The 15190-nt window shown below is 43.7% G+C and overlaps 1 protein-coding gene across 1 annotated transcript in view; it reads right to left on the bottom strand.

Moving 5' to 3' along the window:
* Nucleotides 1-10591, bottom strand: part of LOC141639082 (uncharacterized) — a 34503-nt gene extending 23912 nt beyond the window's left edge. Inside the window, exons 1-2 of the mRNA XM_074448271.1 lie at nt 10282-10591; nt 6030-9325 (exon numbers count right to left, since the gene is read on the bottom strand). Coding sequence (XP_074304372.1) covers nt 6030-9325; nt 10282-10591 — 3606 coding nt within the window. The remainder of the gene's footprint in view (nt 1-6029; nt 9326-10281) is intronic.
* Between the last annotated feature and the right edge of the window lie 4599 nt (nt 10592-15190).

Here is a 15190-nt window from a genome sequence, read left to right as displayed (position 1 = left end):
ATCGGGTTTTTACGCAGGAAAGACACGCCCAGGAATAGACGCAGCAAGTGCTGCGCCTCTTCCAAGGGACGCAACTCTTGCTGCGCCTCTTCCTCAGCCTCCCTTCATACGAATTTTTGAAAATTCGTTATGCGTTCGTTATTTTGTGGGCCCATCTTTGGTGCGCCTCTTCCTTGATGCCATATCGTATATTTGATCCGTTTGACGTATATTCTTCACCCGGATCCACATCTTCCAAGCCAACAGCAAATTATCGCCTTATTTTTATCCAAGACCTAGCTTGTCACAACGAGCCTTCCTTCTTTGACAGGTGTTTCGACACACCTTTATTCTGTTCCCTCAGCGAGAGTACACGGATAGACATTCCCTCTCGAGACATGGAGATCAACTCCCGATTTTGTTCCCCCAGCGAGAGTACACGGATAGACATTCCCTCTCGAGACATGAAGATCGATACACGGATAGACATTCCATCTCGAGACATGGAGATCAGTTCCCGTTTATGTTCCCCCAGCGTGAGTGCACGGATAGACATTCCCTCTCGAGACATGGAGATCAACATCGACCCCAAACCCTTCCGAAGTTTGTTTGAAGCCGACCACAAGCAGATTTCTCCTAGCAGCTCCAGACGGTGTCCTACTGTCTTCTCCCAATATCGCGTTTTATTTTCCCTGGAGTTTCAAGGAATTTCAGGTATGGTCTCTTTATATGGCTGGCGAGCCTCCTTACGTAGTCTAATGGACTTTAAACGACCCTCCCCGATAGTCGACAGACTCTAAAATGTTCCCGACGACAGGTCCTTGGCTCAGACCCCTTGAGTCGCCTCGCGTTGCCATAGTCGGCAGGTTGTAATCTTTGATTGACCTGATGGCTATAATTTGACTTTCGCCTTGTCCAAGCCTCAGTCAAAGTGGGGGCTCTGTAGATACCTCATTTCTGCACCTCCCACAAACCACCCGGTGATGATTGGGCCGCATGTTTGGTACGCGGAACGATTTGTGACAGTTCGTAAGTTTATCGTCAAGTGATCGCTCAAACACTTGTGTCTACCTCTTAATTGTCATCTACGTGCCGATACGGTCGTTTTGGCAGTAATTAGAGTACATTTGGAGTCTGGGTCAAAACCGTCTTCATTTTCTAAAACCGAGTCAGAATGTTCTGGAATATTCCGGATATTTCTATTCCATATTTTTCAATATTTTAATCTCTGGTAAATAATTTCCCGTAATTTTCAGACAAAATATTAAGGAAAACAAGATTAATCCGTTATTCCATAACCAAAACACGGAAATCTTTCTTCCGCAGGAGGAAACCACTTGGGAAAGGACGCAGCAAGTGCTGCACCACTTCTCAAGTCCTTTTCTGCGTATTTTTCGTATCTTTTCATATCTTTTCGAGATTCACGTCCAAAGTTTCTCCGAAAACCCTATTTCCTCCACGTGATTAGTATAAATAGAGACATTCGGTCTCACATATTTCCCACGCGAGTGTCCGCCCTTCTCTTCTCCCTTTGCATTCTAGACCATGTTCTTACTTTTTGGCGTCTACGTGCTTGAACTTTCGACCACGTAAGCTCGGATCTTTCTGAGTACCAGCCTCGTTTTGCATGACCGACCAATTTCACCAACTCCACCATAATCAACTTTAATCAATCTTGTTCGTTTTCCTCTTACGAGGGCACTTTCGTCTACATTCGAGTCGAGCATCACTAAACGTTAACTTAGTTCATCTCGTTTCGTGAAACATGTAAGTCTGAGGGTGTAAATCCCTATTTCATTTATTGTTCTTTATTTTTGTATCAATAATGTAAGGTTTATATCGAAAGTATCTCTAAAACCGATTTCTAAAACAATGCTTTAAATCCTTTTTTACGAATTACCAGAAGATGACCATCGAGAAAGGACGCAGCAACTGTTGTGCCTCTTCGAAGGGACGCAGTACCTGCTGCGCCTCTTTGTGAGGCTGCCGCAGTTCCTGCTTCCTTTCTTCTTCCTTCGTCTTTTGTTAATTCATTTGTTTTTGCTTTGTCTTTAATTGTTCATCGTTTCTTCAACATAATAATTCGAATATGATAATTCCAACATGTAATATATTATTAATCGTCATTATTATTAATTCATCATAAATCCCGACTTAAATCCCTTATAATCCATATTTGCGGGTTTTCGTCATTAAAGTCAATCCGGGTTTTAGAGGTTCGATTCATTAATATTGAGTCTCTGGAGTTCGATCGTTGATATATTTCTGACCTTTTATTTATCGTCACCGTCATTAATCCATCATTAATAGCCTGTTTAGTCTAATTAGTTTGTTTAGTTTATTAATTTGTAATTAATTAACCTTATTAATCTTGTAAATATTTGTTCTAATTAATTTGAGTCCATGTTTATCGCTTTTATGACCATTAATCATATGTAAATAACCTGCTAATCACTTTCATCCGAGTCAATTGTTCATAATCCACCATTAAAATCACCAACGAATGCTAACAGCTTGCAATTCCGGCTTCACAGCCAGAACTGAGCCAAGGAACAGACGCAGCAACTGCTGCGCCTGTTCCTGGTTGCTTTCTGTCCCTGAACTCCCGTGTTGCTTTGACTTAGTTATTAGTTTACGTGTTTAATTAACTACTAATCGTATTATCACCCTAATTCATGGTCGTTAATTCATTTATTTATCCTTTCTCAAACCATCCGTTTTAAATATATTTTCGACATAAATCATTTAATCCCATTGTAATTATTGTATTTGTTATTGTATTTTTATTATTGTATTGTTTGTATGCCTTCACATGTAATCAATCTAAATTCCTACTTCGACCCAATTGCATGTTAAATCACGTGTTTACCGACTTAGTTAATTCTCACATGCTAGGATTAATCTATGGATGTTGCATTGCATGCATATAACCGACAACATATCAAGTATAGACAATTTTCCCTAATCATTAGTAGAGGCCGCTATCGAGGCAGGCGGGATTAGGTGTTCGATCAAAAGAGCTTCCTAATACGTACCCTCACCCCTTATTCCAGATCTCTGTGAACATCCGTGTTCATTGGCATCCACGAGAGTCATTCTAGACATAGAATGCTAAGGGTAACGAGTTCTTGGTGTTCATGTCACTACTTTGTGTCTTGACATGACACGAGGTATTCGAACGGTTTCCAATTTTCCACAATAAATTGGTGGCGACTCCACAAATGCAAACGCTTGTTTTCCCAAGCGCCCCCGTGGGCCCATTGTCCACAATCGTCTCCTCTATAAATAGGACGATGACAAACACATTTAAGGGACCGGGGGAAACAGTTCTTGGACTTCTTTTGCTCTTTCACAGTTATACATTCTTTTCATTCTCTTCATCCCGGATGCTTTTCTCTGTAACTCTTTCTTCCCTTTTTCCCTTTTCTCTCTTTTACTTAATGTTTATTCCTCTTTCTCTTGCTTTTACTCTTTCTTTATTTATGTCTAGCTAATTTCTCTTGCTAGGGTTAGGTGATTCGATGGACTGTTGTTAATTGCTATTTAGCTTATAGATTTGTCGTTGTTGTTTAAGTCTATGTTGTTAATCGCTACAATTAATTGTTTCTGTCTAATTGAGTCGGCGCAATTAGGCATTTTATCGTAGTAAACCCTGACCTAGACCGGAAGGTTGGAAAGGATGAGACTCGTAGCAAACATTAGGGCACCGTAGTGAGGGCGGAAGCTAAGCTATTTGTGCTTTAGGGCGAATTGAGACCGGAAGGAGATATTCACTGCCCCTTAGACTGACACATTGACCAATCTGTGACCTTAACTGCGATTAATTGACGTTCATTGATGACCCGAAATCCTAGTTCCCTCTCTTTTCCTTGTTAATTTCTCTTATTCCTTTTCTCTTGCTTAATCTTATTAGTTTAGTCAAAACAATTCAAACCCCCCATCCTGTGACCTTAGACAGACCGAATAGACAAGTAGATAGTGACCGCCTCCCTGTGGAGATCGACCCTACTTACTGCTAGCTTCTGTTAGTGTAACTAGGTATTTTATTTTTGGTACCTGACGACGGTATCACTTATTATTATTAAGTTACCTTAAACTTGTCAGACTGCCTATAAGCGATATAGCTATCCCAATGGTCTTGACTGATATACGGATACTTCTTTGTTGGTGGGTTCTTGTTCATCTCCCCGGTTTCCTTGTTGAACAAGTGCTTCTCATCAATCTTTAACTTCCAAGAACTGAGGGCTTCCCTTGTCTTTTTTTTAGGTACTTATCATACTTTTCGGGGACTACGTAAGCTAACTGCATATATGATGAGCATAGTTGGTACAAGTGTTTCGGCTAATACACATATCAAGTAGTAACTTAATTTCAGCTAAAACATTTATTATTATATATACATACCTTTATTCTGTTTATTAGCATGGTGTTCCGTATTTTACTCAGTTCACTGATACGCGGCGTACTGAGAGGCACATACTGGCTTACACAATAACCAATCTAACTCGCAAAATACCCGGCATTCTCACCATATGGCAGCCCCGTATCTTTATCCAACTGTGAAGGATTAGGTATCTTTGAATTTATTGCTTCTAGGGAAACCCTGTGGGGCATTCGACCCGCAGTGTGTTGCAAATTATTCTCATCACCTGAATCGTCGCCTGATGCATTTCCATCGTTTCTTTTCCGCTTTTGGACCATATCTAAAGCAGAAATTAATAAACAAATAATAACAATGCATACTTATAATAACAAACAAATCTCTCAAGAGGAGGGTTTATTACTTCTTTAAAGATGAGAATCCGGATTGATTTGGCGGCGGCAATGGCGATGATGACGATGACTGCAACGGCGATGTGGTAGGCTGGTGGTTGAGGAGAAACTCAATGTTTGAGAATATTATGTGGGGGAGGGGAAGCTCAGAGTATATATGTGTGAACACAAATTCTCATTTGTGACGGGCATATTCGTCGTAAGCTTGCGACGGGTCAAGTATTACCCATGTGAGATAGATAAGACAAAACCAAAATGCCTAGGGAGTAGCAATCTGTTTTGTTTTATCTACCCACATGGGTATTATTTGACCGTCGCAAGCTTGTAACGGATATGTCCGTCACAAGAAAGACTTGCTGATGTGTGAATAATACAACCCTTGCAAGACCTTCTTTATTGGAAAGTAATAAACACGGTATAAGAATAACCGTTGTAGACACATGGTACACTTTTTTAACCATGATAAAAGTGAAGCCTACAAAATCTTGCTTGTTTGTAGACACAGGGTACACTTTTTTAACCGCGGTGAAACCGGACTCATGAAGCATTTGCGTCAACCACCCAAAATTAGGGTTTAAACCCTTTCCATTCACACCATAATATGAACCGGGAGATTATGGAGAATGCAAGTAAAAGGCTGTACGTAATGAGAATGTGATTGTAGCTCCAATACACCAGCCATATTTTTTTTAGAGAGAAATTAAAGAGTAAATGTTTGATAATTTAGAATTTGACCTAAAATATTATGAAGACATATTTATAGAATTATTTTGGTCAAATTGAATATTATTGGTCAAATTGAATATTTATTAAAGTTCTGATAAAGATTTGATTGCAGTAGTCAAACTGAAAAATCTAATCAAATACTGACAACGGTTGAATTGAAAAACCGTTATTTCATAATAGAAAATAATAACGGTTACGAAAAATCCGTAGCTATAACATAACAACGGGTAACAAAAACCGTTGCTGGTGTTAATTTAGTAATGGTTTTCGAAACGCCGATGTCTTAAACTGGTAACGGTTTTCTAACAACCGTTGATAAGAGTGATTCTATAACGAGTTTTTGGAAACCGTTAAACGTTTTTGACAACGGTTTGTTAAGCAGCCGTTGTCAAATTATAATAACAACGGTTTTCGAGGGAAACCGTTATTCCTATTAGCGCGGTCTAGGTTTCCACCAATATTTGAAAACGGTAATCTAAGTGTCGTTATTTTTTTTTTTTTTTTTGAAGTCCCCAAGAGGATCACATTCAATTACTTAAGTCCAAAGATACAAGGCTCATAGAGTATGGTGGTAGTGCCGTTTCCCAGTCTCGCCGACCAACAACCCAAGGTCGAACATGGCCAAGACTATGCGCGACACTATTGAAATGCCTACGAACAAAAGACCATGAAATGGACTCAAAGTTCTCGCTTAAACGTAAAATATCAGCAACTATACTATGCAAGGTACTACGTCCTTCTTTCCGGTTTCGCAGCAACTCGATGACGGTTTGACAATCGCTCTCCATAATGACTCGCTTGCATCCCTTCTTCAGAGCTTCCTTTACACCTGACAACATCGCCTCTGCCTCCGCCTCACTTGGCTCCATCTCCACCGGACGTTGTTCCGTATACCCCCATACCACCTCCCCATTCTCATCGCGACAAACTCCTCCCCAACCCGTCCCTACTCCCTCAACAACTCCCGCATCAATATTAACCTTCACTAGTCCCGTCTCGGGTTTTCTCCAACCCCCATCCATATCCGCCACACTACGCCCCTTTCTGGTCCCCTCTCCCGTCCCCCACACCTTCTCCACCACATCCCTCACTCTCCTTATAATGTTGTCATCCCTCACCCTTTGTCCCTCAAACACCAACGTATTCCTCGCTTCCCATTTCGCCCAACATCCGACCATGAAAACAATTCTTTCCCTCCCTCCCAGCTCCTTCCACGCCGCCTCCACCCACTCCCTCACCCTCTCAGCCCTTCCTACTTCATCTAACTCCAACCCCAAACCCTCCCATACCCTTCCCATTCCCCCACATTCCCCAAAGAGGTGCATGCTTGTTTCCGGTTTATGGTTGCAAACTGGACACAACTCACTCCGATTCTTCAACCGATGGGCAATATTAGCGTTTGTTGGCAAAGCATCTCGACACAATTGCCAGAATAAAACCTTAATCCGCAGCCATACATCCACCTTCCATATGCTATTCCACAGTACCTTTTCCTTTTGATAGTTTGATTGTTCGTCTTCGGTACCATAGTCCTTTACTAGAATTCGATAGGCTGACCGGACTGAATATATTCCGTCCTTCTCCGGACTCCAAAACCATTTATCGCCCTCCTCATTAAGACTCAGACGGATTCTCAAGATGCGCTCTTGTTCAAACGGCAAGAAAAAGGATCTAACCTTACTCGTGTCCCAGGCCATACCATTCGGTCTTAGTAAACTCGCAACTAGCATATTCTCATCAATCCCCCTCCTCGGAGAGATGACTTTCCCTGTTTGCGTCCCCGGTATCCACGCATCCCTCCACACTCGAGTGCTCAGCCCGTCACCAATTCTTCTTCTCAGTCCCTGCTCTAGTACACGGCGTGCTTCCCATATTGAACGCCACGTGTAACTTGGGTTTGTTCCCAGCTCCGCCTGCATAAAATATTTGCCGTGGAAATATTTCCCCGCCAATACTCGTGCCATAAGACAACCCCGCTCCGTTAATAACCGCCAAGCTTGCTTTCCAAGTAACGCCTCGTTAAAAGCCTTATAGTCCCGAAAACCAAGACCTCCCACACTCTTTGACCTGCACAATTTATGCCAAGCAACCCATGGGATTTTCCTCTTACCTGCTTCCGAACCCCACCAGAATTGGGATACCAACGATCGGAGTTCCTCGCAAAAATTATTCGGTAGCTTGAAAACACTCATCGCATATGTAGGGATTGATTGGGCTACGGCCTTTATCAATATCTCCTTCCCCGCTTTTGAGAGTAATTTCCCCCGCCATCCTTGTAATTTTTTGCTTAGTTTGTCTCTTATGCATCCTGATATAGCTTTCTTCGACCTCCCCACAACCGTTGGCAACCCCAAATATTTCCCCTGCTCTTGGACCACCTCCACCCCAAGCCTCTCCGCAATTGCCCTTCCTCTTTCTTCAGTCGTACATTGGCTAAATGAGACCGTTGTTTTGTCGTAATTCACTCGTTGCCCAGACGCCATTTCATACTTTTGTAGGATACCTTTCACACGGCTTGCTTCCAACTCGTTAGCTTTGACAAATAGAATACTGTCGTCCGCAAACAACAAATGTGACACCATCGGGGCATTGTTTGAAACCCGTATCCCATGTATCGAACCAGCCTCAACCGCTCTTCTTATCAAACTCGACATCACCTCCGCACACAAGATAAAGAGATAGGGTGAAAGTGGGTCCCCTTGACGAATTCCCCTACTCGGTTTAAAAGAGGCAGACGGGTTCCCATTTATTAGCACCTCAAAAGAAACAGAGGTCACGCAATGCATAACACGATTTACCCAATCTCCGTGCATCCCCATTTTCAAGAGCGTTTGTTTCAAGAAACTCCATTCGACCCGGTCATAGGCTTTAGACATGTCTAGTTTCAGCGCCATATGTCCCTCCTCATGTCTCGTGTTTTTCATATGATGAATGAGTTCGAAGGCAACCAAGATATTATCGGAGATCAACCTCCCCGGGGTGAAAGAACTTTGATTCTCCGATACAATATCCCCCAAGAAAAGCTTTAGTCTATTCGCCAAGACTTTAGACACAATTTTGTACGTGACATTACAAAGGCTAATAGGTCTAAAGTCACTCATTTTGTCCGGTTCCTTCTTCTTTGGGATTAAAACAATAAAAGTGTGATTCATACCTGTCGGGAACGCTCCTCCACGCAAGACATTCAGCACTGTCTTAACCACCAACGGCCCTACTACGTGCCAATATGTTTGGTAAAAAAGGCCATTCATACCATCCGGGCCCGGAGCTTTTAGCGGGTGCATCTGGTTCAGAGCTTCAAGGACTTCCTCTTCATCATATTCCCGAGTCAAAATCTCATTCATCTCTCTCATCACCCTATGCTCTATTCCTTCGAAAATGTCATCAAAATCTGTTGGATTATCTGTCGTGAACAGTTTCGAAAAGTACTCCACCGCAACCTTTTCCACCGCCTCATCCCCCTCTCGTCTTATCCCCTCTTCATCATAGATCTTCCCAATGAAATTTTTCTTTTTCCGCTGACCTGCTTTTTGGTGGAAGAATTTCGTATTGCGGTCTCCTTCGCGAAGCCAAATAGCCCGAGAGCGCTGCTTCCAAAACACTTCCTCTTGCTTCAACAATTGTGCAATTTCCTTCACTAACTTCCTCCGCTCCATAACCAACCTTTCTGAACGTTCTCCCTCATTGAGGGCCTTAAGCCGTCTCCTCTTCGAAAACAAATCCCTCATAATCTTCCCAATGGACACCCCCTTCCATTTCTTCAATTCAGTTTCACACTTCCCCAAAGCTTCCAGCAGGTCAAAATTTCCCGCGTCCCATGCCCGCTGTATGGCCTCCTCACACCCGTCTTCGCCCACCCAAATTTACTCAAAACGAAAGAGTTTTGTTTTCATCCTACTCTAGTTACCGCGGGCATCCAAGACCACCTTGATGGGGGCATGGTCCGACCACTCCCTCTCCAAATGTATATGTTTTGCATAAGGGAAGAGTTCAGCCCACTCGTTAGTCACCATAGCTCTATCAATACGGCTCTGTCGATTATCAGCTCCTGCTTGGCCATTGTCATATGTAAATCCATATCCCTCAAAAGGCAAGTCTCTAAGTCCACAATCATCCACCGCATCTCAAAACTGATTCATTTGCCATTGGGGCCGTGAACCTCCAACCATCTCCGTCGAGTAAAGAACTTCGTTGAAATCTCCTAAGCAAATCCACGGCTGTTGTGACTGTGAGGCCAATAAACGTAACAGTTGCCACGATAGGTGCCTATCCGAGGTTGATGGCCACCCATAGAACCCCGTCATCCTCCACTTTATTCTATTCACCTCAATATCGAAGTCCATATGATGAACCGAAGCAGATCGTAAACTACATATAACCCCCTTTCTCCACATCATCGACAACCCCCATGATCGCCCTACACTATCAACATCTATACCATCATAGTCATCCATACTTACTCGCACCCATTTCATCTCTACACCACTAAGCTTTGTTTCACACAAGAAAAGCATAGTGGGGGCTTCTCTCCGCACAAAGTTACGGAGACCACTCACTGCGTCGGGGTTGCCCAAGCCCCGACAGTTAAGGCTTAGGAAACTCATTGGGCCCGGCGGGGTTGAGATTGCTCAACCTCCGCCTCAGGTATTACCACCCCTGGTTGTATATGTGACTTCTTAGCAGCACTCCCTACTTCGTTTTCCTCTTCCCCTCTACTCCTTTTCAACCCGCAAATCACCACAGCCTGCCCCATTCTTTGCCCTCTATTTTTGACCTCCTCCCCTACCATCCTCCTCCACGTACCTTCCTTCAATCTTCCGCTTTCACCAGTCCCATCCCGTATATTCTCCTGTCCCATCTCTATATCCAAATGGTTTTCCCCATGTGATTGGGAAATGACCCTGTCCCTCTCTTCACGCTCCCCTGCTTCCTCCAAATTTTCCACTATCAGCCTATCATCCTCCCTGCTAGCCAACTGCCCCACCCCCAACTCATCTCCTACAGCCCCAGCTTCCTTTGACATCGCCGTGTTATTTCGCATATTAGTCCTCGATCCAACTGTCACCCTTTGTAATTTCTCTATCATCTTTTCAATTGCCTCCTGCTCCCTCATTTCAGCCTCCTTATCAAATTGTCCCCCAAGAGATCGAGCTGCTTTCCCCCTGGCTCTACCACCGTCTTAGTGACCTTCCATGGCGATACCCTCATCCACTCCCCAAACCTCAACTCCCCTTCCTCATATGGCCCCTCTTCACATTCTTTCTCCCCATGCCCAAACACTCCACATCCATAGCAGAATGTCGCTTGCAAACGCTCGTATTTTACATCAAACTCCCGTGATAATCCATTTGGCATTCGAATCGAAACCGTCCCAAGGGTTGTCTTACATTATGCAGGATCCTAATTCTCACCGCTCTTTCAATCTCCGGGTTAGGTATCACATCCATGCTAACAAACTTGCCCAACTGTTCCCCTAGCTTTCTCAAATTCGCTTCATTCGATCGTCCACGCACTAGTAAATCATATATTCGAGCCCACATAGGGACTAGGAAAAGAGGTGTATCTGTCAGCTTTCCCATGTCACTCGGTTCATCGAAACACCATATTTGTTTATCGAAGTGCCAAGGTTGGCCTTCGATGACTCGATTCTTATCCCGTATGTCAGAGAAACGAAACACAAAGATTTTGTTCTTAGCATCGATAACATTACCTACTATCGCTCCTTTTGGACTCCAAAGCTTTGTCATCACATCTACGGCTGCACGAACGTTTATCGTTTTGGACGCCCAGAGTTTTCCCACCAGCATCAACTTCGCACGTTCCTTTTCTTCAATATCGTCTCCTACATCCCACACAAATCCACCCTCTCCACCATCGTCTCGTACATCCACTAGTTGTTTGCCTTCTCTACGTTGCCCCCTACTTGATTCTGCCATTAGGGCAAAATCGCACACACAAACAGAAATTCACACCCTATAGTTACACCGAAACCCTAATCCTACGTTGGGAAGGTAGGAGTAGGCCTCGAGAGAGAGGAGAATCAAAGACACGCGAAGACGGACTCAGAGACACGCAAGGACGGAATCTCCACAGGAAACCCTAGGAGCACGCAATCTAAGTGTCGTTATTAAATGCATTAAACCGTTGTGATACTCTCCTTATTAATTGCCAGATTTGGCGTAGTGAACACAAGGTCAGTAGCTGGAGAAAACACACAACACAAGGTACAACATATACACATCCATCTCCAACTTCAATCATCCATCAATCATCTAACTAACCCGAAGGTAAAGTCCTGCCAGAATATTCATCGCAACAGATATTCCACACCTCCAGTGGGGGACCGCAACCTTTCCCACCTAAGCCCCGCTCATCTCTATCGAGCGAATAACCCATGTCCATTAATGTGCACATCCCCCTTGTGACGGGAACCACAAGGGGCGAATTAAGAGCGTGAAGCCATTCTCGATAATGACTCCACTCAGTCAAGGACGCACCCCGTACATAAACACAACATTACTATCACACAATCAACAATACTATACACTACACATGACAATCAATCAACAGTACTGAGTAGGAAAACCTACCTTTAGCAATTAGCAGCCACACCGCATACATCTATACGAAGATAAGACGACCTCCATCAAAACCTATCACAACCAGTAGGGGAAAACCCTATTACTAACAATCATAACCACGACGAAACCTAAGTGTGATGATGATGACTTACCTATGCTCGGCATTCCGGCGACAAGACCGCTACCCGACTCAAATCTCCATCCCCATGGTGTCTCCAAGTGTAAGGGATCTCAAAAGGTTGAAAGATGGTGAATAAGAAGAAGTGTCGTCGATTTGGTTTAGGAAGAAAAAAATGAAAAACTGATTTGGAGTTTACGACTTCACGATTTATAACTTATCGTTGAAACCGCCATACTTGATCGAGTATGGGACTTACTCGATCGAGAGACCTCTACACAACCGAGTTACTAGACTACTCGTGTAATACTCCGTATTTATAAGTCTTGGGGTACTCTATCGAGTAGGCCTTACTCTGTCGAGTAAGGGTAAGTTGCGTTTTAGAAAAGTTTCTGACCTGTTGGGTACTCGATCGAGTAGCTGGGGCACTCGATCGAGTAAGGGGGTACTCGATCGAGTACCTCGGGTACTCGATCGAGTAGCCGATTTTACGGGGAGTTTTCTCGGGTTTTGTTAATTATGCGATTAAGGTATTTAAGCTTTGTCGTCATTATTCTAAATCACTTTTACAAAACCTAAATTACTGTTTAAGAGAGAAAGCAAACAAGTTCTTCATCCTAATCGCATTATTAGCAATACCCGGAGTTTGGAAGGTCAGTTCTTAGCGTTGATTATACCGTTGAGTTCCTTGCATCGAGGGTAAGATCTATGTACCCTTTTTATTGTCTTTCCTTTGATTTGGTTAAACCCTAATTTAGAGATTTGGGGGTTTTATGTGTAGTATGTGATTTGGTAGCCTTTATGTGTTGTATGATAGGAGGAGGGTTCATAGAAGAAGCTTTTTGATTCAAAGAAGAGAGACCGTCCTCGATTGTGTGCTTACCGGGTAGGATTTCCTACTCAGTATTAGTCCCATAATGGGATATTGGTTGATGTATTGTGTTTGGTTGTTTGATATAGTAATTGTATTGTGATTGTGGTTGTGATCGTTGTTGATGGTTCGCGAGGCGTGGCCTCGGCTGAGTGGGGTCACTTGCGGGAGTGGCTTCACGCCTTAGTTTCGCCTTCTGTGGAACCCGCCCCAAAAGGGATGTGCACATTAATGGACAGGGTTATCGCTCACTATGTGGAGCGGGGATTTGGTGGGTACGGCTGCGGTCCCCCACTTGCAGGGCTGGTCCAAAGGGGACGATCGGTGATTGAGATGATTGGATTTGGCGTGATTGTGTGTGTGTGACAGTTAAGTCGTCTGCTTATCTTATTGTTAATATATATTGAATTGTTTGATTAGTACGACCCGTTGTTGTTTTGTAAACTGCGGTGATCCATTCGGGGATGGTGAGCGAGATATTGAGCAGGTATTGAGATGAGTCTTGGGATAGCCGGGATGGCCACGACATGATGATAGGAGTCTTCCGCCGTAGCTTATTAGTTATTTACATTTCGATTAGAACATCGGTTTGAGAACATGTATTGCACTTTGGTTTGGTTTTGAGAATTGTACTCTTCACTAAGTATTTATATTTAAATGTTGTTTCTTCATTGTTTATTTGATTATCATTGCCTCGGGTAACCGAGATGGTAATGTCTTCATACCTGAGTGGTCCTGGTAAGGCACTTGGAGTATGGGGGTGTTACAAATGGTATGACTCGATTGAGTGGGGAGTCTGAACTCGATCGAAAGTTGTACCTAATGCAAAGGCTTACTCCTATCGAGTACCCAAAAACACAATGTTTGTCTGGACTCAAAATCGTGATGAAAATTGATGTTGAAGAAAGTTAAGAATGTGAAAGAAAATTGGAGATGTGTGGAAACGCGAGAGTTGAATGTTTTACATGTTTTAATAACATGCTACTCGTAGATCGGAAAAGATCGAGTATGTTAGAAATCGTTTAGCAAGCAGGTTTGTTTGGGGGTCTCCGATGTTTGGGTACTCGATCGAGTATGTTGGGCACTCGATCGAGTAGCCGATCGAGTAGCCGTTACTCGATCGAGTGTGTGTGGGAACTCGATCGAGTAGGTTCTGGGAAGCGTGTTTTCATGTTTTGAGGTTTAGTACGTGTGTTTATGTCTACCCTTTCTTATATATAGTTTCAAGATGCCGCCAAGAAGATCGCTTTGTACGCGAGAGCCGAGCGGATGAACATAGATGACATCGTTAAGATGTTGGAGCATCAGGATGCTCTCACTGAGGCTTTAAAGACTGTGGGGAAGGATAAGGATAAGGATAAGGAGAAGGAGGTTGATCATTCTAAAATCAGCCTCTATATCGCGAGGTTTAACCCGAAAGAGTACAAGGGAGTTGGGGAGCCTAACCTTCTTGATAGTTGGGTGAGAGAGGTGGAGAACATATTAGATTTGGTTCACTTGTCCCGATGAGATGAGGGTGGAACAGGCTGCGTTCTATCCGAGGGAGGCAAATGGCAAGTGGTGGGATATAGTGAAAGTGAGTGCTAAGGAGATATATACAAACCAAGGGTTACCTCGCTATACCTTGGGAGGAGTTCCGTAGGGTTTGTAAGGAAGGAGTTTGTCTTAGGAACATGTGAGGAGTAAGTTGAGGGAAGAGTTTGATAGCTTTAAGATGACCGCCGAGATGTCGTGGCCGAGTACTACAGGCAATTCAATGAGAAGTCTAGGTATCTTTGAGGATATGGGTTTGAGTGAGGAGAACACAGCGTTGAGGTTTGAGAGGGGTTGACCCCTAAGATTATGGATAAGTTACCCGTGGGAGTCCTTACGATGTTAAGGAAGCTTATGAGAGGGCCGGGAGAGCCGAGAGATTGGTGGAGATGGCTCAGGAGAGGTTAGGTGGTGAGAAGAGGAAGTCAGAGAGCGAGGGTGGTGGCCAATCTAATCACAAGAAAGGCAACCACAATCAGTCTAAGGGGTTTTCTTCTGGGTCAGGGTTCAGTGATGGGGCTTCCTTTGGGCGTGGCCGTGGAAGTGTGAGTAATAGTTGGGGAGTGACCTGCTATAGCTGTGGTGGCGTAGGCCACAAGAGACATGAGT

This window comes from Silene latifolia, unplaced genomic scaffold (assembly GCF_048544455.1).
Source record: "Silene latifolia isolate original U9 population unplaced genomic scaffold, ASM4854445v1 scaffold_273, whole genome shotgun sequence".
Lineage (NCBI taxonomy): Eukaryota > Viridiplantae > Streptophyta > Magnoliopsida > Caryophyllales > Caryophyllaceae > Silene > Silene latifolia.
This window is presented reverse-complemented; position numbering and strand designations above follow the sequence as displayed.